Raw genomic sequence first — 23,814 nt, 5'->3', positions numbered from 1 at the left:
ACCAGTGGGACCCAGGCAAAAACGTATCTTCTTTCACTTGATCACCCCTTGGGTTGGTCCCGCTTGGTCCTTTAACAACGATCTCAGTTGTTCTTCAGCTTCACAGCGGGTAATGCTGTTTCTGCTGTCTGGAGCTCCCAGCTTCTCACAGGCAGCAGGTGCCTCGCCTTTCAGAATGGAAGGTTGACCTTATCAACGCTTATAAATACTTAAAGGGTGGGTGTCAGGAGGATGGGGCCAGGCTCTTTTCAGTGGTGCCCGGGGACAGGACAAGAGGCAATGGGCACAAACTGGAACATAGGAAGTTCCACCTAAACATGAGAAGGAACTTCTTTACCCTGAGGGTGGCAGAGCACTGGAACAGGCTGCCCAGAGAGGTGGTGGAGTCTCCGTCTCTGGAGACATTCAAAACCCACCTGGACGTGTTCCTGTGTAACCTGCTCTAGGTGACCCTGCTCTGGCAGGGGGGTTGGACTAGATGATCTCCAGAGGTCCCTTCCAACCCTATGATTCTATGATTCTAAGGGGGCTTATAAGTAAGACGGAGAGAGACATTTTACCAGGACCTGTAGTGACAGGACAGGGGGCAATGGTTTTAAACTGAAAGAGGGTGGGTTTAGATTGGATGTAAGGAACATTGTTTTATAATGAGGGTGGTGATACACTGAAACAGGTTGCCCAGTGAGGTTGTGGATGCACCATCCCTGGAAGTGTTCAAGGCCAGGCTGGATAGGGCTTTGAGCAACCTAGTCTAGTGGAAGGTGTCCCTGTCCAGGGCAGGAGGGTTGGACTAGATGCTCTTTGAAGGCCCCTTCCAGCCCAGACCATCCTGTGATGCTACCCCACGCAGGTACCCATCCAGCACACTTATTATCCAGGCACAAGCTCCCAGGCAGCAGCTAATCCTTACCTAGGCTGGAGGGTTTGCACAGCAGATGGAAGACCTCTCCATGTGCAGGGTGTCCACTTGACTTGGAGATCCCAAGCAGTAGCATTTCCATATGATGCCAGGGCCGTCTCATCTTACAGGTGCTCGCTTCCTTGGTCCTAATGCACTCTGCATGATGCCAAACAAGAACAAAAAAAAAAAAAAAAAAAAAGAGGTAGAAAAAGCAATTTGTGTCTCAACCCTCAGCTGTGGCTCCCTGTGAGCTGGCAAGGGGAAAAGGGGCTGGCAGGCGTGCTGGTGGGATGCAGTGGTGGGCAGCACAAGCAGAGGGGTCAGCGGGGGAGTTGGACGCAGCATATGCAGCCCTGGGGTGGGACGGGGGCGGGCTCAGTGCAGCTGCTGCTGGTGGATGCACTGGTGCTGCTGCCCTTTACTGCGGTTTGGGTCACTCTCTCTCTGCCTCAGCGGCCCCGCGGCAGCGATGGGCTGGTGCTTTTAGCCATGGAGGTGGTGGGTGACGATGGGGTGCATTGACAGAGCTGGGGGGAGTGCGGCTGCGGCTCCCGGGGCACATCCAGGTTCCAGGGGTGGCAGCGAGCATCCCTGTCTGGCCAGGGAAAGCGTGTCAGGGCTCTTACCTGGTTACTGCCTCGACAGCAACAAAATAACTTACCTTGAAGTAGAAACATTTTTCAAATGCAATTTAAAAAAAAACCAAAAAAAAAACAAAAACAAACCTCAGGTAAAGGCACCCATAAAACATACCATTCGGGTCGCGGCCAGGAGTCATTTTCAGGGATCATTTTGACTGATTCAGTGACAAAAGACAAGATGGCTGCAGGAAGCTACAGCCCAGAGGCTTCCAAGCCTTATGCAGAGGTGAGTGAAGAGCATTAAACCCAGGGTGCAGCAAGAAGGTTTCCTTGCTGTTCAGAGCAGAGATCCTGAGAAGGCAAGAAATCCAAGCTGCTGGGCTCTGCCGTGGTCAGGCAAGAGACCCCATGAGGGGCCAGGCAATCGGTTATTGCCAACCCCCCTGGGCTACCTTCTTTTCAGCTCCAGGGAAGGAAGCAGTCCTGGTCTGTGTAGACGTACACAAGTATACATTGATGGAACAAGCCACTCCCTTAATAGCAAACAAGAAGAATGACGAGAAGAGGGGAAGCTGTAGTTTGTGATTGCTCCTAGTGTACCAGAGCACTTGTTCTTCCAGAGAGAGCTGTCGTCTTGTAACCCACAGAGGGACGAGCTGCCACTGATTTTGCTCTCCACCCATCTGAATGACGGTGCTCACAATTGCGCTGGCAAAGGAGAGTGGTATCGAATGGCGTTGGCTTCCCCTTTTAGCAGCTGTCAAGGAAGACTAAGTGCCAATCGCTCAAAGTGCTGGTAAATACGAAGCACACAAGAGCGAAAAAGTTACTGTACTGCGGCGGTGACAGCGCAGGGGAGGGGGAGCAGGTGTGCTCCAAACCCCTCGCGTTCCCACAGTGAAAGAGGAAAAGGGCTTGAATGGTTCCTGTTGCTGGGCAATGTCGCTACGGCCTCTCTGTCCCCAGCAGCCACCGCCGGGATGTGTAAAACACGCTCCACCAATAAAGGAGGAAATTGTTTCCTAAAAAGACAGCGTTGACTTACCGGCGACAATCTCCTGCCTGCATTTTCTGGCATCCGCATCGGATGGAGCGGGCAGGCTTGCTGGAGAGATTCACAAGGGCACGGGTCCCAAGGATTTCTTTCCCCAGTAGGAGTGAAAACGAATTACTGAACTCCGAGCAGGTCCACGGTGCACCTCGCCAAGACATCCTGCGAGACCTGCCATGCCAGTGGAAGGGATGCAGCGTCCGAACAAGTGGCAGAGGCCACTCAGATCCTTGTCTGCCTACATTTCAAGCAACTACAGCACAGCTATGTGTTTGGGTTGCAGGAGTGAGAGTGCATTTCCAAAAACTGCATGTGGAAACAGCAGCCATTTCATTCCCAGCATCGCCGAGGAGGAGGGACACTGTGCGCTCAGACCAGGGTTTCATTTGCAACTTTGCCTGAGAATGATAATGCGCCGTAGTAAGTACAAAACATTGCAGTGAAGAAAGTGGCCTATTATAACCTTTCTAGTAGTTCTCAAGAGTGGCGTTTGCTAAATCAGAATTGTATTCATATTAATTCACACTTCTGAGGAATTCACCTCTGGTTTACTTAAACCCAGGGGAATTACTGGAAAGAAGCTGAGAAATGATATTGAAGCTGCCCACTTTTGTCCCTTGCAGCTTCCAGAAAGATGAAGGCAGTCTTTCTCTTTCCTCACAGGCCCTTTCCCCAGTATATTTGTCTTCCTTTTTCTTGCTGTTTGCTCCTCTCTTCTACTTTGTTCCCTGGCAAAGGGGATCACTGACAGCCAAAGACACATTATAACACAGTGCCAAAATCACCCAAATCAAGCAATCAAACTCATTCACCCCTGCCTTGGCTCCGCAGAGGGAAGGAGACAGGCCTGAGCGAAGCCGGTGGCAGCAGAGCCGATGGGGGTGAAGGGCTCCTAGAAACCCACCCCGGGCTCGGGCCGCAGCAGCGGTCGGGCCCACGCTGCCGTCACTCCAGATGTGCCTGACCAGCGTGGCTCTGGAGCCAGCCCCCCAGCCTGCCCTGGGGATATCGGCTACGCCACTCACACGCCGCGTGAAGAATTTCCCAGCAGTCTTCATCGACAGGTGTGGGAGGCTCATCGATATTAATATGCGGTGGCCCAGCAAGGTGTCCCAGGTACCTTATTTCAGGCTGTGGGATGCCTAAAAGGAGCGTTGAGCCTCTGCACTCGCTGGAGGGAGCGTTGCTCTGCCTTCTGCTCCTCCCTGCCATGCCCCTTGGCGTGTTCCCACCGCAGGGCTGCTGGGCTGGGGGCTGGATTCCCACCTGGAGGCAGGGAGGAAAGGCGTATATTTTTTAACGCAGTTCTCTGACACCACAAGGATGAGGCGGCAGCCCCAGCACAAGGGCACGAACTCGTAGGGGCTTTCTGCCACGGGTGCTCTGGCCGGAGCCCCCCCAGCCCCGCAGGGCAGGCCTGCGGCACCCTCTCCTCCCCAAGCAGGACTAAGGGGGGGGGCAGCTCAGCGCCAACCCATTGCGTGTGAACACCGCCATCAGCTTTGCTGCTTAGCGCAAACATCTGGATGCTTTGGTGGGGGGTGGAGATTAAAATGGTACTACTGGGGGGGGGGGGGGGGGGGAATAAAAAAAAAAAGAAAGCAAAACCCAAGCCCAGAGGATGGCTAGAACAGATGAGCAAGCAGAAAGCCAGGTGGGGATTTACAAACCAGCTCTCCGCAATCACCGCCATTGTGTTCCGTCCTGTCCCCTCCGGCAGCGCTCTGCAAGCGCCGGGGCCGGCGGCCACCGTCAAGGAGGCTGCCCCGAGCCCCCTGCTCGTCCGCTGCCCCCCGGCGCCACGCAGAGCCCCCTCCCTCCGCCGGAAAGCACGGAAGGGGGGGCCCGGGCCCGGAGCGGAGCCCGAGCCCCCCCCCCCCGCCCCCGCCAGGCGTCGGCGGGGCCGGGCAGCGGCGGGGCTCTGTCGCCACCTGCCGGCAGCAGCCGCAGCGCCCCCGCTCGTCGCCTTCAGCCGTCTCGGAAAAGCCACCGCTGAGATGAGAGAGAGCAGGAAGGGGCCCTTCCAGCCACCCACCCGCCCCCCCGCCCCGAGGCCGGGACGCCTTTCGAGGGTGAATATTTTGAACGCTCCAGGACTCAAAGATTGATTTTTGATTTTTTTTTTTTTTTTTTTTTCTCCTTGGAGGCTGACGATCCCCCCGCGCGGGGCATTACTGAGGGTAACAAACCAAAAAGCCGGCACTAACCGAGCCGCTGCTCCGCAACTCCTCTCTCCTCAGGCTTGTGTCTGACACTGCTAATCTCTGAACGCTTTTTTGGCCGACCACATAAGGCCCCAAAATGACCTGACTTTTCAGTTAGTAAGTGTAAAGGCAGAAAAGGGAGCTGAAAAGGAATCGAAATACTTCGCCACAATATCCGTCCATCCAAAGTTTTCCCTTGTTTACAGTCACAGCACAACTTGGTGCTCTTTCTGTTTGCATAGCAAAGCTCAGAAGGCTGAACCACCAGGAAAAGCTTAAGAGAGACCTCTTGCACGTGCAGTTTAGCAATGAGAGCTCATTTTTTAAGCAATTTGAGTTTCCACCAAAAGCATTTCGGTACCCTGCATCATCAGCACTGCATGCTGTTAGCACTCTGATATGACAAGGTGTTCTGCACCAGTATCTAGGAAAAAAACCAACAAAACAAACAAGAAACCACAAACTCAAAACAAACCACTTTCCAACTAGTCAGAGCAAAATCCATCTAAGCCGATCCAACCAAAAGGGGAAAACTCTCTTAAGAGATGCTCAAAAACAAGGGTGGCAATGTTCTGCTGAAACCCAATTATCATCTTTCTACACAAGAATTATTTTTCAGAGGAAGGCTGACTAAAACCACAGCACAGGATCACCTTTGGCACTACAAGGAAGCCCTGTGACAAGCATAACCCTTGCCCAAACCAGGTGTTTGTTTTTGAAGCAAACATCCTGTTCCCAGACATCGGCTCCCACGGATTCACAGTCTTGGGGGACGTGAATTGGATTCCTCTCTGGCAAAACTAAAAGAGCAAACAGACCCCAAGCACGAACTGGGACTCCAGCCCCCCAGTTCTTATCTGTGGCAGTCCTTAGGCTGCCACTGACAGCAAGAAACAGTGGGCTACAGCTTAAATCCGTTTTCTCCTTTACCACCCTTAAATCACACTGGAAGTGCTGTTCATGTCCTTTTTTCATAGTCACTGTTAAAGGTACAGCTGGAGCCTCAGCTGCACGTCAGTTACTGACCCTTTGATCTTTTCAGTGAGACTCAACAGCTTTTATTAAAAAGGACTTATTTTTTCTTAAGAACACTTGTTATATTCGTACTCTCCTCTTTCATTCATAAAGGCCTGAAGAAGCTGTTGGTCAGGTCACCTTGTCCACTGCAGGCAAACAGAAACGAGTTCCATCCAGGAGATGCTTTGATTTAAAAAAACAAAACAAAACAAAAAAACCCCCAAAAACCAAACAGGAAACATCCAATCTTCAGTTTGAAACACCCAGAGGTGTCCAGTGAATAAACCACCATCATTTCTGCATTTGAAACACTCACTTTTAAGTCAGAGGGACAAGATGATGCTGTAATTCTCTGTACTAGCGTGAAGGAATTTGAGACGGCGCACAGATGGCAGCTGAGTATTTTTAAATTAGTGCCGCTGCATCGACAAGTGCTTCATGCAAGTGTAGTGTTCATCAGGACTTTACACAATGCTGCACTTGGCTATCAGATCAAGGACAACAGAAAGTTAGAAATCACTGATTAAACCACACTAGGTAAAATATTCCCCTGGGAAGTACAAAGGAAAATTACTGAGCATAAAGACAGTACGATAGTGTTGTGGGCTTTAAAAAAAAAAAAGATTGAGAGAGAAATTTATGATACAGAAAATGCTTCAAAGACAAGAGAAAAACATTTTAACTGTGGAAGAGAGGGCACAGGGAACTCGTATTTAGGTAAAAGCATGAAGACAGGTACAATGCTGGCAGTAAAATAAATAGCTGAGGTTCTCCTTCCTACTGCTACAGCTACATAAAAGAAATAATTTTAAAATAAGAGAATCCTTCATTAAAGGGTGATCTGAATAAACTTAAAATAGTCATTACAGGGAATTTGCGAGAATGATAGCTTAAGAGAAGGTAACAGTGCAATAAGTGACAACAAGTGAAAAAAAAGGTTTTTTTTATTTCTCAGTGTTTCTCCACTGTCAATACTGTCCTTTTTGCTGCAACACGTTGCAAAAAACTCTGCCTTTTCCATTTTAAACAGCTACATTATTTACAGGCTGTTTCCAGTAACACACGCAGACACATACACACTCACAGACACGCAGGTACACATATCCCTATCCCTGGCAAGGTATCCGTTTGCTGGTAGAGGCAATACGTATTTTCATTGTCCATTAAAATCCAAAGGCGTCCTCCCATTTACGCCCTGCTCCCCTCTCCCTCCATTTCCTAACCAGCAGATTATCGTCCAGCCTTTTGGGGGCGTCTGTGTAACAAGTTAACATATCCAGCTATTTGATCGACCTCTTCAGAGTTGTGGACTAGGTGTACGGGGATTATCTATTCAAACTGTACATACCAGAAGTCATAAAAATTGCTCATATTCAGATGTTTGTGACCGAGTGACATATGTATACTCCCAAAATCTTTTGGAGCAGCCATCTTAATCACCTTTTTGGAAATATGCGTATCATGCTGGGGTGAAACAAGCCACATGCTTTACTTTCCACCAAGGTGTTATGTACCCACTTTTTTACTAAGGCACCAGTAATTACCAGTATAATTTCTGAAAGAGTCCAGCGCCACTGAATGTACTGCATTAGATTATCAAATAGCAAGCCAGACAAGAAAAGAATAGATGCCTATATAATAGGTATAAAAATTCCTTAATAAAATTAAGTACATAAAACCTGTGGTGGTATAACCCCAAATCCAATATAAGTTGAATAATATTTGAATAATATTGTTCATGGTAAGAAATGCAATCTACTCTGCTCCGTTTTGTGAATGGAGATTTCTGCGATTGAGAATGATCTTTAAAGCAGTGCCTTTGTGTTTACACTCCTAGGTCCTATGGTGGTGCGCGCATTATCAGAGAAACAATCTGAAGTTGAACCCAACTGTAAGGCATCTCTTCTCCCCCCTCGCCCAAGTCCAGACAAAGCTTTATGGCCACTTGCCAAACAGCCAAGGGCACAGACCTGTGTCACAGGTCTTCATCTTTCACCTCACCAGTCATCTGTGCTTCTTGTAAGAGTTCTTCAGTTCCCAAAGGGGTTGTGAACATGGGGGTAAGGAATGCCTGGTGATGAACTAACACAGCCAACCCGAAAAATCGAGATCACCGCTCTGAAACATGACAAGTGTCACAGGCAAAATGGCTGTAGGACCAGTCAAACTACATGGAATTACCTTAAAAAATAATCATCAGCATCATCTTACCTCTTGCTCTCCCCCCAACTCCGAAATCACGAGAGAGACTTCCCGAATTCATCACAAGTATCATACGCTGCAAGTGGCACAGAAGTCTAGGGCTCATCAGTGCTGTCACATACACATTTTAGGATTTTGTTTGTTTTAATTGGAACATTTTAAAGGATATCACAGGGAGGTGAAATGGGAAGAGGTTTTAAAAATTAAGTAGCAGCCATTTTTACCAATGAACATAATCTGCTTAGTGGGGTTTTCAAGCACATTTCTGTAATTGCGTATTTGTTTTAGGGAGCAGTAAGTCCTTACATATGTACACATAGATACCACCTTTAAAGAAATCTGAGAAAAACAAAACAGATTGGGATCTACGTGGAAGCCAAAAGGGACTCAACTGGAATGTCGTTATGGCCAGAGAATATCACACAATGCCAGTGGACAGAGTTAAAGCACTCATCTATAATAGGTTTTCATGAAAGCTTAGAAAGATCTGGAAAAAAAAGTCTGCTCTATGCTGAGCTCAATCTGGACTGACTGGACTACTTTGAAAATACTCCTCTTTTAAATACACACAACAGCAGAAAAATACTACACATCAAGACAAAGGCCAAAGTAAAGAAAACAAAAGATGAGATTATCTCCATCTGGAACACAGGTTTCCATGGACAGATCTATCCTGTGGGGAGTTAGAAGAAAAATAAACATAGTTTTGTCACTCACACAGTGGAAACCAACACAAACTTTGCACAAACCAACATAAAATCATACATGACTCTTAAGAGTTACGAATGCAGGTAAACTTCAAAAACAAGTTAATTTTCAAAAGCCTTACGGAGGAGTGAAATTTCAACTAGGTGGCTTCTGCTGAGCAGATCTGGAATAGGTACAAGCACTGTGTGTAAATGGCTTCACAACAGGTGTCTGCTGAATATCTGAAGGAAGATATTAACCTGTTAACTGGTCAGAATTAAGTCCATCTCCTGAAGGTAACATACCCAAAGCCTTAAGATTAAAAAAAATAAAGATCCATCAATTCTCTTTGCCCCTTAAGAAAAAAAGCCTTTCTTTTACCCCATCTGCTTTTTGCTGATGTAATTCCAGGCAGTTGCATGTTCTCTAGAATTTTTATATTAACAAACCATTAATTCCTATCTTATTTATTACCAGCAATAGACATTGTCATTATCTCACCCTGAAGAGAGTGAAAGAGATTGTTCAGAGCCAGGGTTAACATACTGAAACTTGTTCAGTCAAGTTTTAGATTAAAAAAAACCGAAACAACCCAACAACAAAACTACTACGTCTTTTGTTTTTTCAGTCACTTGTCAGTACAGTAAAAAAAACCCCTCGTGTAACTAATATCAAGTGGGGGCCTATTTTCAAACAAATTCCTCTTTCTAAAATGAAGCAATATTCCTAGTGAGACAGGAAACCCTGTAATTACCTGGAGGGAAGGACGCAGAATAAACCCTTAACTAAAACACCTTTGATTCAAAACTTACAACATTTTCTTCATTCCTGACAGCAATGTTACCAGACTGCTGAAGAAGGTTCACCTACTGTACTACGTTTTCAGATATGCAGGAGATGAATTCAGCTACACTATGATGTGTACATACGATAAACTACGTGGAACAGCAAAATTATTTCCATGGCGGCAGTATCCAGAACTGTGCATTTATACCAAGATTAAATGGGACTGTGTATGCATAAACCGAATAGTAATATGCAACTGTAAGATGCACAGTACTTCAAGTACAAGTTTGCATAGTATACGATGTAAGCAAGGTCCCAGTATAATTAACTGGGAACAGTATCAATAATTGACTAGCTACCAGGCACAGAGACTTACCCTTTCACGGCTAGATGGCATACAGTGACTTGAGTTGGAATACCAATACTTCTTAGGTGGCTGTTTCTTCCTTTGTTTTTTCTCATCCCATATAGTTTTACTCTTACATTAGGTACAAAATGGACATGGTTTCTCTGATGTCAGAGAAATAATTACAATAACCTCTCTGGTGTGTCAGAAGTCTCTTCCGGTTATGTTACGTATAAAGAAGCGGAGGTGACTGGGAAGAAGATGGCTGCTCCCAAAAGCTAGGACTGTGTGCAGTTTCCCCACAGAGTCCTACATAATTACAGGTCAGAAACAGGAAACAATCACAACAGGTACATTTTTTTCTTACAGATTAAGAGAAGTGAGTCATAGGAACCGCAAGTCAAGAACAAACCAGTTTCCCTCTCACACTCCCATGATAGTTCTGAGTTACTTGTTTCCCTGAATACACACTTTTAAAAAAAATACAATAAAACCTAGGATATGTAACACATGAATAATTCAACTTCACAGTTATAAATACTCAAATTACACTTACATAGAATATATAATCACAGAAAATAAAATTCAAGTCATAGAAAAGAATGAAGACTAAAGGGAAAGAAAAGGCAAGGTGGTAAAAGTGATACAAGTTCAGGGCTGTGCCTTCTATAAAAGCTCTTTAAAAGCTGAAGTCAAGTTTTTGTTGGTTTGTTTTGGGGGGGGGAGTTTGCTGTTGCCGTTTTTATTTTAAGTTGGATGGACTCAAAAACCTTCAAGCATCCATGAAGTAATCACAGACCTGCACCTCCCCCTGCAAAACTCAAACAACTGTCTCTGCCAGAGAAGAGCCAATGAAACAGCAAAACCAGCTCTGGGCGTAAGGAAGCAAAGTAGCCATGGCTAGCGAAGGGAGGACAGATGAAAGGTAGCACATTGGGGTCCACTTTAAAGCTAGATGTGTCGTACAGATTTGAGGTACCGCTGCCACCACAATAGAGTCTGATGTAGTACAGGGATACTCAGGTGCTTTTCTATATATTTGTCATTTTACCATTTATTGTGAAGAGGATGCAGCAAATGCACTTGTATGAAATACAGAACATAGAACCAAACCCATGGCACAGCCCTTACCATCAACATGTATATGGAGAGGGAGGGGATTAATCCCAAAGGCAATTTAAATAATGGTATTTTATATACTTATATTTATATATATAAATAAATGTTCTCAGCAATCTCAGGGTTGTTTTTAGTGCATTGCTGTAAAAAATTAGTGCAGTTCTCATTAATGTTTAGCTCATAAGGAATAAGAATCTATACATCTGTTCAGTCTCTTCTTGCCACACCTGAAACCCTTACACTGTTTCACCAAACTGAAGGTTTGTAGTCAATTTTTTTGTTTTAAAATAAGGTGGATGAATTCCACGCATTCTGTGACAAGACATGGCAATTTTTGGCAAAACAATTAGAAAAATATGAGGTGCTCTGATCTTAGAACTGAAAAGTTTGTTGATTTAAAGCATTACGCAATGCATAAACAAAATTTATAAACAAAAAGATATGTCTCAACAAATCTATCCTTCATGCAAATGTTTCTTCAGCAGCTAACAACTTAAAAAATTTCTTACACTTGTTTATTTGGGGAAAGGGACTTAGACAAATCTGTGTTTCAAGTCCTTTCCTACAACTGGACCGAAGTTTCATGTCCCAGGAGCTGCTTCTTCTGGACCCTTCTCTCTTCTGAACCATTGGAGAAGGGGAAGTTTCAGTCTCAAACAGATTTACACTTCAGCCCCAAGTTCAAGGACTCCAGTTTCAACAACAGCAACATATTTATCTTCGATTTGAACCAGCAAGATGGTTTTATCTATATGGGACCGACTACTTGGATCTCTGCTGCAAGGCACCCAGCGGTGAATCACCTAGAGGGGGGAAAAAAAAAAGTACAATGAAACATAAGTTCCACAGGAAGAGCTGCGATATCAAAGTTGTGGCTGATAATTCAAGACCCTTACAGGGAAAAAGGAGCAATAATATAAGTGCTAGACTTCAGTGAAGTCTTTCTGGAGATCTGCAGCTTACCTGAGAACAGCCAGCCTTTGATTTAAATTTCATCAGGAATAAACAACTTGACCCAAAGCAGAACCAAATAGTTCATGTACAGTGAGTAACAACTGGAAAAAGTGTACACATACAGATTTGGGATATTGTGATGCTCTGGCTGTGAGTCTTAAAACACTTCAGGGTTGTGCAGCATGTAACACAGAACTGTAGTTCATCAGGAGTTAGGTGTAAACTACTGTCTCCTCTAAGTCAAATCCCTAATTTTGTTCCCTACTCACTGTGAATTTAAGGTTGATTTTTTAAATTACATTATTCAAAGATAACTTAAAATGAAAAAATAGTACAAAGAGGAAGGGTTTCAGAAACAGTGCCACAACCTACTATCCCATACTCCCTTAGATCTATAGAATTCAGGTCCTTCGATCTTCTGCTTCCAAGGATCCTGCCTGATATTGACTATCAGAAGGTCCCTTTTCCATACAGGCCCTTGTATGACCTTGTGTATCTCTGCTCAGCTGCCTCCACAGAAATACACCCTTAACTTCTGGGTGCCCCAAAGGAACCACAAGAATGCTCCAGTAACATGGTTTTAAGTATTGCCAGCTCCATAGAAATAGAATTATCTCAGATTTGCCAGCTGTGGGAAAAGAACTCGAAATTCAAGACAAGGTAAGGTACGTCAAATAAAATTAATTTACAAAGTTCAGGATAGCACAGTTTTCAAGAGTTCTAAAGATACAGGTGGGGAAAAAAGGACAGCAAACCACAAGGAATCTACATCTTCCAAGATCAAATCCAAGAGACTCCCTTAATTGTCACTATACCCAACTGACAGCTGCCAGTTTCTCTAACACTGGGTGAAGGAGCTTCAGCTTTGTCCGCTGCGTGAGATCTACACTGCATCCATGGGGAGAGCATTTCAGCCAAGGAAGAGTGGCATCTTAGTTTCCCTTTATTCAATACAAAGCATGATATTTAAGTGGTCTGTTCAAGTCTGACTTCAAAGTCTGTCCAAATAAACTTTTTATGCTGCTGTATGGAGTGAGGCCAGGAACACTCTATCCCCAGACACATCAAACATTTCCCAATAAAGTCTGAGTACTACATCCTTGTTGTTCAACTTAAAACTGGTGCCTTTGAGATAGATAAGGGCTGACTCCGAAGGCATCAATATCGTGGCTCTTTAAGAACTGGGTACATGCAAAAGTTGTACAGAGATGATAACTGACTGCAACCCCCCACTCAGTTTTACCATCTCTTCCACGAAGATTAGCGTATATTTGATGCCTGTAAGTGACTGACAACATGCAAAATGATGTCACTAGATAGTCAAGAGGTGATAAGAATTTCTTGGGGGGGGGGGGGGGGGGGGGGAAGGGTTCTTCTGCACATGCTGGTGTCAGGTATCATAGAAAGATAATGCAGAGTATACCTTAGTCTCAAAGTCCTGGGAAAAGTAGCCACAATACAAAGAGGACTGCTACATTTCACTTCCTTGAACAAACCCTATACCGTCTTTGTGTGTTATATAGACTGTGCTGTTAAGCTCAGCAAAATAAAAAGCAAAGTTAGAAAAACTGCTTTTTTCTGTGTAGTTGAAAGGTTTTAAACAACTGAGCGCTGAACTTTACACCCAGAGCACTGACATAAGGCTTTGGCTGGTAAATTACATGATGAGCAGCCTTTGAGCAGGTAAGAATAACTTCTGCCTGTTTGCAGAAAGAACTACAGTCGCAGGATCAGAAAGGGAAAACTGTCCTAAGAGCCGATGGCTTTACTGATACTAGTACGTTTTACCACAGGCAGCTGAAGTAGGCAGTGGAAACTGTGTCATCAAGTTAAATCCCCTCCTCCTAATCACACATAGGATAATCTGGTGCTTTCCCCCTTTCTTCTTAGGTTAAAAGATGCTCTTCTAAAAACCCTGCCAGTATGCTGCACTAAAAATAGATGAGAAGCATTCAGATCTTCAAATCCTCTTGTTTTAATCTTTCTGTAACATCAGTCACTGTACATGTCAGCATGCTGCCATTTGCAAAACACTCAAACTCCTGGAAAAAAATTGTCCTGTGATACAAGACAACAGGATATGTTTTGATATAACCCTTTCCATTCACCATCTTTAAAACATTCTTGTCTAGCTAACAAGGAAATTCCAAAAGTATAACCTCTAAACCCAACATAACTATGAATGTTTATACCAGCATTCTATTCCTATTCCAAATGAAAATGCAGTTGTATTGATGAACCAATGGAGACAAAGTCAGTGACTCTTCCCTTTTACTATTTATCACTGAAAGAATACTCACTGAAGCATCTTTATAGAGACAAAGGTAAAAAAAAAATATGTATGCCTCAGTAAAAACCAAAAGCCTCAAACACAGACCTGTGGTTTTTTTCCTCCTAAAAGGAGCCTAAATTGGGAGATAAGTTTTCTAACTAATGCAGTGAACTCTTACAAAATGCAGATATAACACCTCTAGGAAAAAGGGAGATGGAGTTTCAAGTCATAGGCTTTTGCAAGTTTTAGTTACAGCAGATTTCCTTCTTAAAGGAAAGTAAACACCTATCACGTACCTATTATATAATAGACACATCTAATGACAATCTTTCTTGGCTCTATTTTCATATGAATAATTTAAAAACAAATGTTGTTAACCATTCAACTAAGGACTTGGTAAACTGACTTGTGTTTTTTCAAGGACTGACAGTTTAAAGAAAGGAAAATGAAGGTTGGATGGACGAGCGCAATGTCAGAGTTCATGACAAGAGCTGGAAGAAGGCAAGGAAGGAGAGGTGGTCAACAACATTTGAATCATCATTCTGCATCTTTTGGATACAGTTGCAGAAATATCCCTCTGCTTCAAATCAAGATTCTAGACCTGCTCTTCCAGCAACAGCGACTGGGAGGACAGCTGCTGATCCAACTTGCTACTAAGATGTATCTTGGGCCTTGACATCTAGGGAGACTGCCCTAGAATCAAGCCTTTTTTAAAATCAGCTTGTCAACTTCTAAGCAGAACTTACATGGCCTTCCATGCCTTCCTGAGGACTCCAGTCTTTCCAGCTGTTTCTTCCAGCTTTTAGCCGTATCACCTCATCTGGCCACTGCAGCTCTTTCCTTTTTGACACGTTGATCCCTTCCAGTACTTGACTGGGATCCATTAACTATAAGTAGGAATTGAGTTTTGACTGTTAGTTCAGCCAAAATTTAAGAGAAACAGATAAACTGTAACCTTTTGCATACTTCCAAAGAACCAACTTTAACCCACAGAAATCGATTTCTGACCAATTTCAACATCAGAAACTCAAGCTCCAGGCTAGGAAAAAAGCTTGAGCAGCACAGAATTTGGAAATTAGGCTGTGGTTTCAGACACAGCTGACAATATACCAGTTCACTGCTGTCTGTCTGAAGCAGCAGCTTCTGTTCCCTTTCCCACCCCTTCTTTCACTTACACTGGCTCATGGCAGGGTCTGAGGGGCTGGCACAACGTAAGCATTGGCAGCACATGGTCCAGTAGCAGGGAAGAGTTAAGTGATGATGAGCTGTTGAAACTGGCTCATCACTTCTTACAGAATGTCTTAAGAAACACGGTCTTGGGAGAATTTACTGTTAGGCTGAAGAACTGTTTATCTACTAGCGTGGTTAGTTGAGACCCACCCTGTGTTTTGAAGTAAACTGGCCTTTCCACAGGGGCAGCAGGAGAAAACTCCTGAAAACTTCTTCCTATTTAAGGACAGAGAGAACCACACAATGTCCACTATCCAAGGGCACGTGTCAACTTCGGCTGTATCCTCCTCACACGGAGGAATTAAGTAGTTTCATAAAAAGGACCTTGCCTGCAAACGAAAACTACTAAGCACAAATCTGCAAAATTAATTTGTTAACTTTGCCCACGATGATGCAGTTTAAGTTTACAAAAGATACCTCTAAAATGAGGTGATATCAGCAATGAAATCACACTTGTTAGGATCTATCCTATTAAATACACTTCTTGATGTTTCCCACTAATATACTGCCAGAGACGTGTATGTTGGTCTAATAAAAACCAGAAGAGCAAGAATACAAATTTCTGCATTTTCACAAAACGAATAAGGTTGCCATGATTAACTTAGTGGTGTACTGTTTGCTGCTCAGTAAACCCAGACTTGTGGCAATAACCAAAGAATACATACATATGAAAATGAATAAATACATGTGACAGAAAGTTGGTATTTTTTACACTTTTGTGGAAAATCTACTCGTTTAAAAGAAAAAAGCTAGTTGCTTTCTGCCCTGCAGATGAAGCTATTTATTCATTACAACATGTAAATCTATTAAGTGGAACTGAGTTCAGCTGACATTCTCAAAACTGCACTACACCAAAACATGTAAGTAATGTAAACAGGGATGTCTAAGCATGCAGGAAGGCTGGTTGTCCAGAAAACCTCTTCCTCACATTAGTTCTCCAAATGTAACTGCACAATAGTTGTATACTGAGACATTCCAGACTGTGTGTTTAAAAAGTAGTGATTTCAACAACATACAAGGTAACACTAACAAAAGCACACGGAAGCATAGGGTAACTTGTTCTTCTGGACTATTCACCTGGATTCTGTAAATAACGTCATCCTTTTTGGCTTGCATTTGATTTGCAGGGCTTGCATTGCCACCTGACTGAGTTTCAGTTGCATTACTCCCTCCTTCTGTCCCTAGAAAGCCCACAAGGGCATGCTGTTTACAGGCTGGGATGCTTTGGCTGGAGCTGCTAGAAGAGGGCAGTCCATGCTGCGCGCTGACCCCAGTCTGGCCAGTAGGTTCCATTTGGTTCACCATAGATAGGCGGGACTGGATGGATGATGGGAGGTTACGAAGGGATATCTGACTGGTGGAAGAGCGCCGACAAGGCACAAAGCCTGTTGTGGATGTGCGAAGAGATGAATGACGACTGCCGTAGCAATAAGATGAATGGCTAGCTACTGAGGCACGGGCAGGGGAATGTCTGACAAGGCTTGACTGCACAGAGTGAGAGCTGTGACTGGTGCCTAAAAGTAAAAGATACAGAATCAGGTGTTTGATAAAGCCTCCCACACACATTAGATTGCCAACACACAAAGGTTTTAGCACTTAGATACAATACTGATGGGTCTAATCAACAACATCTGAAACAGCTGTATTGCAGAAGATCTGCTGCATTTCATATAGCAGAGCATTTGAATACATTCCATTCAGCTTATCTTGGAATTTCACATTCTGTTCAATTCACAATCCCTACAAGACAAGTAGCTTGAAAAATGCTTCAGCCTTGCTCTTCCCACATTAACCATTTGTTTCTTAATATTAACACTTAAGTTTCCCATACTTAAGGCATTAAGACAGAGATGTCCATGTTTCAAAACACTAAATATTCTTTCTTAATATGCTTGACTGGATGTTCAAGGATTGAGTCAAAAAAATTGTTGGAGCAAAAGCTGTTTTTAAACAAGTTCAGAAAAATGTAATGCACTTAAAGTAAAAAACAGGAATTGCAGTTCATGAGCATTGCTGTCATTGCTTTTCCTATAGTAAGTACTTGTAGATACCTCTCCACAGCTGACAGACTTATGTTGTGTAAAAGAAAAAAAAAAGTTAATTCAGCTACATACACTTTTATATGATTTCTGAGTAAAGGCAGTGTTTGGAAAGCTTTTTCTCAGCTTTACTGTTTATCACCTCCCTAACTACAGACCACTATGGACTCCTGGGTAGGATTCAGCTAAAATACTAAAGAATCCATTCCAGTGTATAAATAAGAAATATAAAGATATTAAAAAAACAAGTTTAGCATTTTCACACAATATTACAGAAGTTAAAAGATCCAATCTGTAGTGTTATAACAAAATACTTAATCTATTTTGCCTGCACAACTATAACCCTATCTGTTTGGGAACCTTGCATTGCATAAAACGCACTGTAGTTTGAGATGAATCCAGCAGGTGTTAACACTACATAATCAGGTCACTTTTACCTTTTTTTTTTTTTAACTTAGGCCTGATCCAAAGAGCTGCAAGGCCAGTTCTAGCTATAGGATTGTACTTCTATAAAATTGTTGCTTTATTTTATTTTAACTTTACCCAGAGTGGAGGGATGAGTTGGTGGATGAGCTGCAGGAAGAGTTGTGGAATGAGCTGCAACAGGAGGGTGCTGTACTGCTCCAGGTCCCTGCCCTGTAGTTGCATTCCCTCCTCCTTGCGACATGCTGCTCTGCGACTCATTGATAGTTGCATTGTTACTTGTGCAAGAAGCTCCACCTCCAGCATCTGAATCTTCAATATTCCCACCGCTATTGCAGCCAGCTCCACAGCCTTTCCTTAGTCTGAAAACAATGCAATTGACACATTAAGTCAGGCCTCCTAATCATTGGGGTTCTAAGAAATGCCTTATGATGACTTGACTTTACTTTTTCAGAATATGCTTTGCAAATATAAATGCTGTTTTCTAAGAGATTGCAATTTTCTTCATGACAGCTATTCAAGTAACAGTTATGTATGACAAGCCAAATGGCTCATATAAAATAGCTTTTGAAAAATCAAGCCACCTCTGAAGTGCAATAAGTGATAAAATCCTAAATATCAAATGTGGGTAGAACATCCTGGTTTAGTAAAATTTATGCTCCTTAACATACCAGTCATATGTGTATTCTTATACTGCAAAATCTTTGTCTATTCAGATGAGCAGGAAAAGAATGTTTGCTGGTTTTTTATTATTGTGTGTGGTTTTTTTCTTTTTAGTGTATTTGGTTTCTTGTTACCTTCAGTAATGTACTCACAGTTGTTTGAAGCACATACTGCAATTATTTGAATCACAAATTCTCACGTGAATTTTGAGCATTCAGACAGTAGGTTAGCCAACATTTCCCAGTGCATATAACCATACAGGCTTTTCACCACATTGTTAGCATTAATAAACTTCAGATGGACACAAGAACACAGCATATTCTTCCTCTCTTCTATTCCTACTTTTTATTATTCTTTTCTTTCTGTTGCACTCAAATACGGTGAGCACTCTTTTCCAGAATCCCAAAGCACACACAACTTGGGTCCATATACTGTTCTGTATCCTACTTTCACCTGTTATTCTATCCACTTGTCCAACAAGCAGATGGTAACAGAAGACGAAAACCACGGACTGTAATAAGTGTGGCATATTCTGGGGTGAAGCAGCATGTTCTGTTTTGATGTGCTGTAGATGTCTAAGTGTAAAGATGACCATCAGAAGAGTTACAGGACTGTTTCAACTACACCACCAGCTCCCAGAGCTGGTAAGATCTGAGACACACATTTCTGAATGCTACACACAGCTGCCACTGTGGCTTTTGGACCCACATTCATAAGGAGCCAGAAGCATAGTAAAAGTTCTCATGGCCTATAAAACACAGCACAGCACGAGTTTGTACTCGGTTACCCAAGGGGTCATACGGAAGGAGGATGATATTATTATCACTCCAGTTACTTATTCTGGCTCTGACATACAGGTATTTATAAGCACTCGTGAAATTCTGAACAACATCTAAAGCTGATGTTACTACATATGAGTATACCCTAACATTAACATTGGCACTTGCACACTAAGTATTTACCAGACAGGAACCCTTGCAAACAGTCCCAATTCTGTAAAGATGGTATTATAAACTGCAAAGCAATAGTACTGAAAAAAATAATACAGAAGATGCATTGCGTCTGATTGTGCATCAAGCCTGACATTAGAGCTGATGTTGTAGTTCTTGCATCTAGACTTTCTGTCCTGTTTTTTCTGAGCTCTCATTTACATAGTTTGTGGTGTATTACTTATATGACTTGAAGATTAATCCTGTACCAAAGCAGGTGCCATATGCTACAGATGTGCCTGAAGTAAAAGTCAAGGCTTATTTATTTTTATGTGACTGAACAGGATAAATTATGCTGTGTTAGGCATGTATGAGACTAGTTAATGGACTATGAGAGCATGAGCACATACTAATGAGAACTCATTTCCTCAGCTCACCTGTGCCACGTAGACACTATGAAGTTTCTGATGTTTCCTAAGCTGATAGCTCCCCCGAGAATCTCCTTAAGCTGTTCATGACTATCTGAATAGGAAGTAGTCAAAGGTGAGACGTAGATTGGGTATCCAATTGGCTGGTCACAAGAGGAGTTGATCATGTTCCTCAGAGCTTGTTTTGCGTTTTGGATACTTCCTCTTTCCGGATTACGATTACGCAGGAAGACAAGCTCCTGCTGTTGTCCTGCCCACAGGCCACGCACACACTCCTTATTCACCTGCAAAAGCCAAGCAGAAAGGCTGTGTCAGAAAGTGAAACAATGAGAGTGGGTGATGACTGCTTTGCTATACCTAGGCCTTCACAGGTGTATGTAATATTGCACTGCAGAACTGCAAACACCCATATTCACTTCCTTAAAAGGCTGAATTTATGGACACAGGCTGCAATGATGAGAATAAAACAAATTTAAGAATAGGATGAGAAATAAGATATTTTAAGCCAGGAGGAAGTGACCTTCTGATTAAATTTGCACTATATGAGAAGAAGTAGCCCTAGCAATGACAAATCAGTAACAAAAAATATGATGATTTGAGTTGAAGTAGCAATTTAGTATAGTTATCAAAATATACCACAACATACTGTCACATTGTGGAATGTGCACAAAGCTTACCTTAATGACCCTGAAACTGAGATACCGCTTATTCAGCATAATGATTTTATATTCATTGGTGCCATCATCCATCACATGACGCAGAGCGAGGAGGGAGGGAGAATTGGAAAGAACTGCACTGCGCCAAGCAGGGTCCCCTTCGTGTGCTATAACTAGATTTTCTTCATGGGTTGTTATGGCTTCATAAAGGACAGAAGGATCATCATACTCATCTGGAGAAGTGAAGTGATCCTGTTTCCAAGGACACATGTTCAGTAAGAAATGGTTAACATTTCAGATGTAACTACATATGAAATCAAACACTTCACACCTGAAACTCTTGAAAGACCCAGTGCATTACACAAAGTTAGACATCAAAAATATCAGATACCTATTAAAGATCATTGCTAAAGATGATCTCTTCTCCAACAGATTAGTCCTGTTTGCTTCCTTTAGCTTAAACAAAATGATTGGAAGGACCTCCCTATTACTGACTCAAGTCAATTTCTAGTTGACTTTTACACTAGATTTATATCTATTTGTATTGCCTGCAGAAGCATTTTAGTTTGAGCTTCTCTGGTTATTCACAAGGCTCCAAATGCAAAACACACTTAAGTAAAGCACTGATTATCCACTGAGACTGTACTATATGAAAATAGCAATAGGAAGAGAAAAACAGCTGACCAATAAGGCTTATCTGTATTCTCTATTTAACAGTTCACATTAATACTTGATGACAGACTATTTCATCATCAGATACTACCACACAACTTACATTGCTGCCAGTCAAATAGAAACACAAAATTTACAAGTTCAATTTAGCAGTAAGTCACATTTCTTTCCAGTTGAAAAAAGGATAATGGTTAATAGCTAAATTTCCACTGGCTGAGGCCTCAATATGCTATTGCACTGCAAGTGAATAGAATCACCCTTTATAGATTAATACAATAGTGTGCAGAAAAAACTTTGTTAGAGATATTTGGGTTTTTTTTCCTCACTTTTCATTCTCTGACTGAATTCGAGCCCATTCTGCACAGCAACTCAAATACATTAAGAACACTTCAGAATGGTACTTCTGCTGGTTTCAATGATGATTTTATTATTCTACTTTGCTACGTGTACTTATAACAAACATTCTGCTAAATACAGGGAGTTTGTGGTACATGAAGGAGTTTATTCAACCACTGCTAGCTTTAGGGGACTTCTAGACTCTGCAATGACAGCAGAAAAGGAAACTAATTATAAACAACTAAGATTTCTCTACTTACTATTATTTTCAAGCAATCTGTTCTTCTGGAGTACCAACACATTTCCCCCCTTCCCAGAGTGCTTATCACTCAGTACATGCTTTCTTGTACTTGCTTAATGGATGCACTGGACAGAGTTTGAGATTGTTCATCTTCACCCTCAGTTCACTATAAAGACTAACCCCAGTTTCAGCTTATTGAAAAGCAACGTTCTTATTCTCACCTGAAACCTTACTGACAGGATCAATGAGTAATGCCAAAGTGTCTGTTATTACAACACTTCAAAGGAAAAAGAACAAGAAAAACAACTCCCATTGGAGGAGAGGGCCGTGCAGCTTTGAACAGCATGATAACCTTTTAAGCCAATTACATGTATGTGGGGAGGGCAAGAGGAAAGGAAAATATCAGAGAGGCTGTTCATAAGGGAATTATCTCTAGATGAATATGAAAAAGGACTTGGCACGTTCTCTGATCAGCACTTGATGTAATTTCAAGCTCTGAGCCTAAACTGCATTCCCTTCTTCCTCTATATCACCTTCTACACGAGCTATAATGAAACAAAGGACAAGACAAGATATTCCCTCATTTTCTGTTGTCCATCTCTATCACATGCCCTTTTAGTTTCTTCCTCTTTTTCCCCCCTCTCTCCCAGCTGCTTATTTTTAAAAGAACCAACACACAGAAATAAAAAAAACTGGACACATCTTCCCATGCATTCTCTCACCTGATGTAGTTTAAGTGACATGCGTATTCCAGGAACCACTACTTTCCTCAGCAATTCCATGTCAGCAAAGATCCATTCGTCTCTAATTGAAGATATACGGAAGTCACCCTTGAAGAGGGCATGTAGGCCATACAAGAAGGATTCCAGGTTACTGTTGAGGGGGGGAAAAAAAATAATGAAGAAAATAGCCCAAATATTAACAGAAATACAAACATATCCACAATTATCATCACTCTTGAAACTGCATATCTGCAAGACCTTCAGGGGTCAATTGGCTGGTACTTAGAAGAATTAGTCAACAGTTTCTCTGAAAGTGAAATAGAACAGGTTTTACAGTCAACGCCCAGTACCAATAGCTTCCACATCTGATTATGCTTCTTTTTATTTTCTTTTTAAACCATGACCTCGTGTTTTCCTGAAACACAACTATATTTTACATCGGCTTTCTAAAGAAAGGTGAGGCTATCAGTCTGCAAGAGGTTGCCATATGATAACAGAGTTAAGCTGAAGGAGGCTTGTACAAAACAATTGCTTGCCACAGAGCCAGCTAAACTGTGAAGCTTATCATAATGGTCATATCTAACTTCCATCAAGATGTGTGTTCTTCATTTGAAGAAGCTGTCCTCTTCTTACCCCTATCTCCATATAGGGCACATATTTGGAGCAGGAAGCGGAGCTTTATTTTAGAACTCAACCAGTTCTTGATCTGTTTATCACTGGTCCTTACCTACACCAGAATTCTCACCTTGCATTAGTTTGATAAAACAAAACGCTAAAATTCAAGTTCTCCTTCATTTGCTGTTCTTTGGTTACATTTCAATGAAGACAGGTTACATGGTGAATCTCTCCACTTTAAGGAAAGATGACATTAAATACCTATTTCTTTTATGAAGAGGTACTCATCTAGTAGCTAACCTAGGGTTAGGGAGGAAAATAACCGGAGGGATTTTGAGGAAGTGAAGCTTACAACAATATTTTATTACCTAGACATATGATGTGAAGCCGTTCCCAATGCTCTCCGCCCCAGAACACATAGTCCGTAACACAAGGTCACCAGGGGTGAGTCTTTACTCGAATCCAGTGGCTTGTAATAACAAAAGAAAAAAAGAATATTAAGTTGAACGGAGTAAAGATATTACCACAGAAAAACTGATCTGCCAGACAGAGTAAGAAGAACCAAACAAACTGCTACACAAACTCAAGTGTGTGTGTGTGTGTGCACGTACCTACCATACCAGTTATTCTTGCTCAGACTTTCAATAAGAATTGTTTATTAGAAGTTTTGCAAGTACCCGGAATAACTGTAAAGACAGACACACACATACTCTATTTGAAATAAGACAAACTGTAAACTG

General features: G+C 42.5%; 1 protein-coding gene and 1 long non-coding RNA gene across 11 annotated transcripts in view; both read right to left on the bottom strand.

The window, feature by feature from the left end:
- Positions 1 to 571: 571 nt before the first annotated feature.
- Positions 572 to 4,499, bottom strand: LOC134514112 (uncharacterized). Its single transcript, XR_010070646.1, has 3 exons — positions 4,204 to 4,499; positions 1,655 to 3,799; positions 572 to 1,057 (listed from the first exon to the last, which is right to left on the bottom strand). It is a non-coding gene; the product is annotated as an uncharacterized LOC134514112 (long non-coding RNA).
- Positions 4,500 to 6,680: 2,181 nt separating this feature from the next.
- PCNX1 (pecanex 1) overlaps positions 6,681 to 23,814 on the bottom strand; it is a 92,330-nt gene continuing 75,196 nt past the window's right edge. For all 10 annotated transcript variants that reach the window (XM_063331411.1, XM_063331413.1, XM_063331412.1 and 7 more), the window contains 8 exons: positions 23,443 to 23,543; positions 22,460 to 22,610; positions 20,510 to 20,740; positions 19,842 to 20,116; positions 17,933 to 18,174; positions 16,428 to 16,864; positions 14,867 to 15,007; positions 6,681 to 11,697 (listed from right to left, as the gene is read on the bottom strand). In XM_063331411.1, the coding sequence (XP_063187481.1) occupies positions 11,557 to 11,697; positions 14,867 to 15,007; positions 16,428 to 16,864; positions 17,933 to 18,174; positions 19,842 to 20,116; positions 20,510 to 20,740; positions 22,460 to 22,610; positions 23,443 to 23,543 (1,719 nt within the window). In that variant the 3' untranslated portion in view covers positions 6,681 to 11,556. The remainder of the gene's footprint in view (positions 11,698 to 14,866; positions 15,008 to 16,427; positions 16,865 to 17,932; positions 18,175 to 19,841; positions 20,117 to 20,509; positions 20,741 to 22,459; positions 22,611 to 23,442; positions 23,544 to 23,814) is intronic.

Source organism: Chroicocephalus ridibundus, chromosome 4 (assembly GCF_963924245.1).
Source record: "Chroicocephalus ridibundus chromosome 4, bChrRid1.1, whole genome shotgun sequence".
Taxonomy (NCBI): Eukaryota; Metazoa; Chordata; class Aves; order Charadriiformes; family Laridae; genus Chroicocephalus; species Chroicocephalus ridibundus.
The sequence above is the reverse complement of the archived record's forward strand: the minus strand, read 5'-3'. Positions and strand labels throughout refer to the sequence as shown.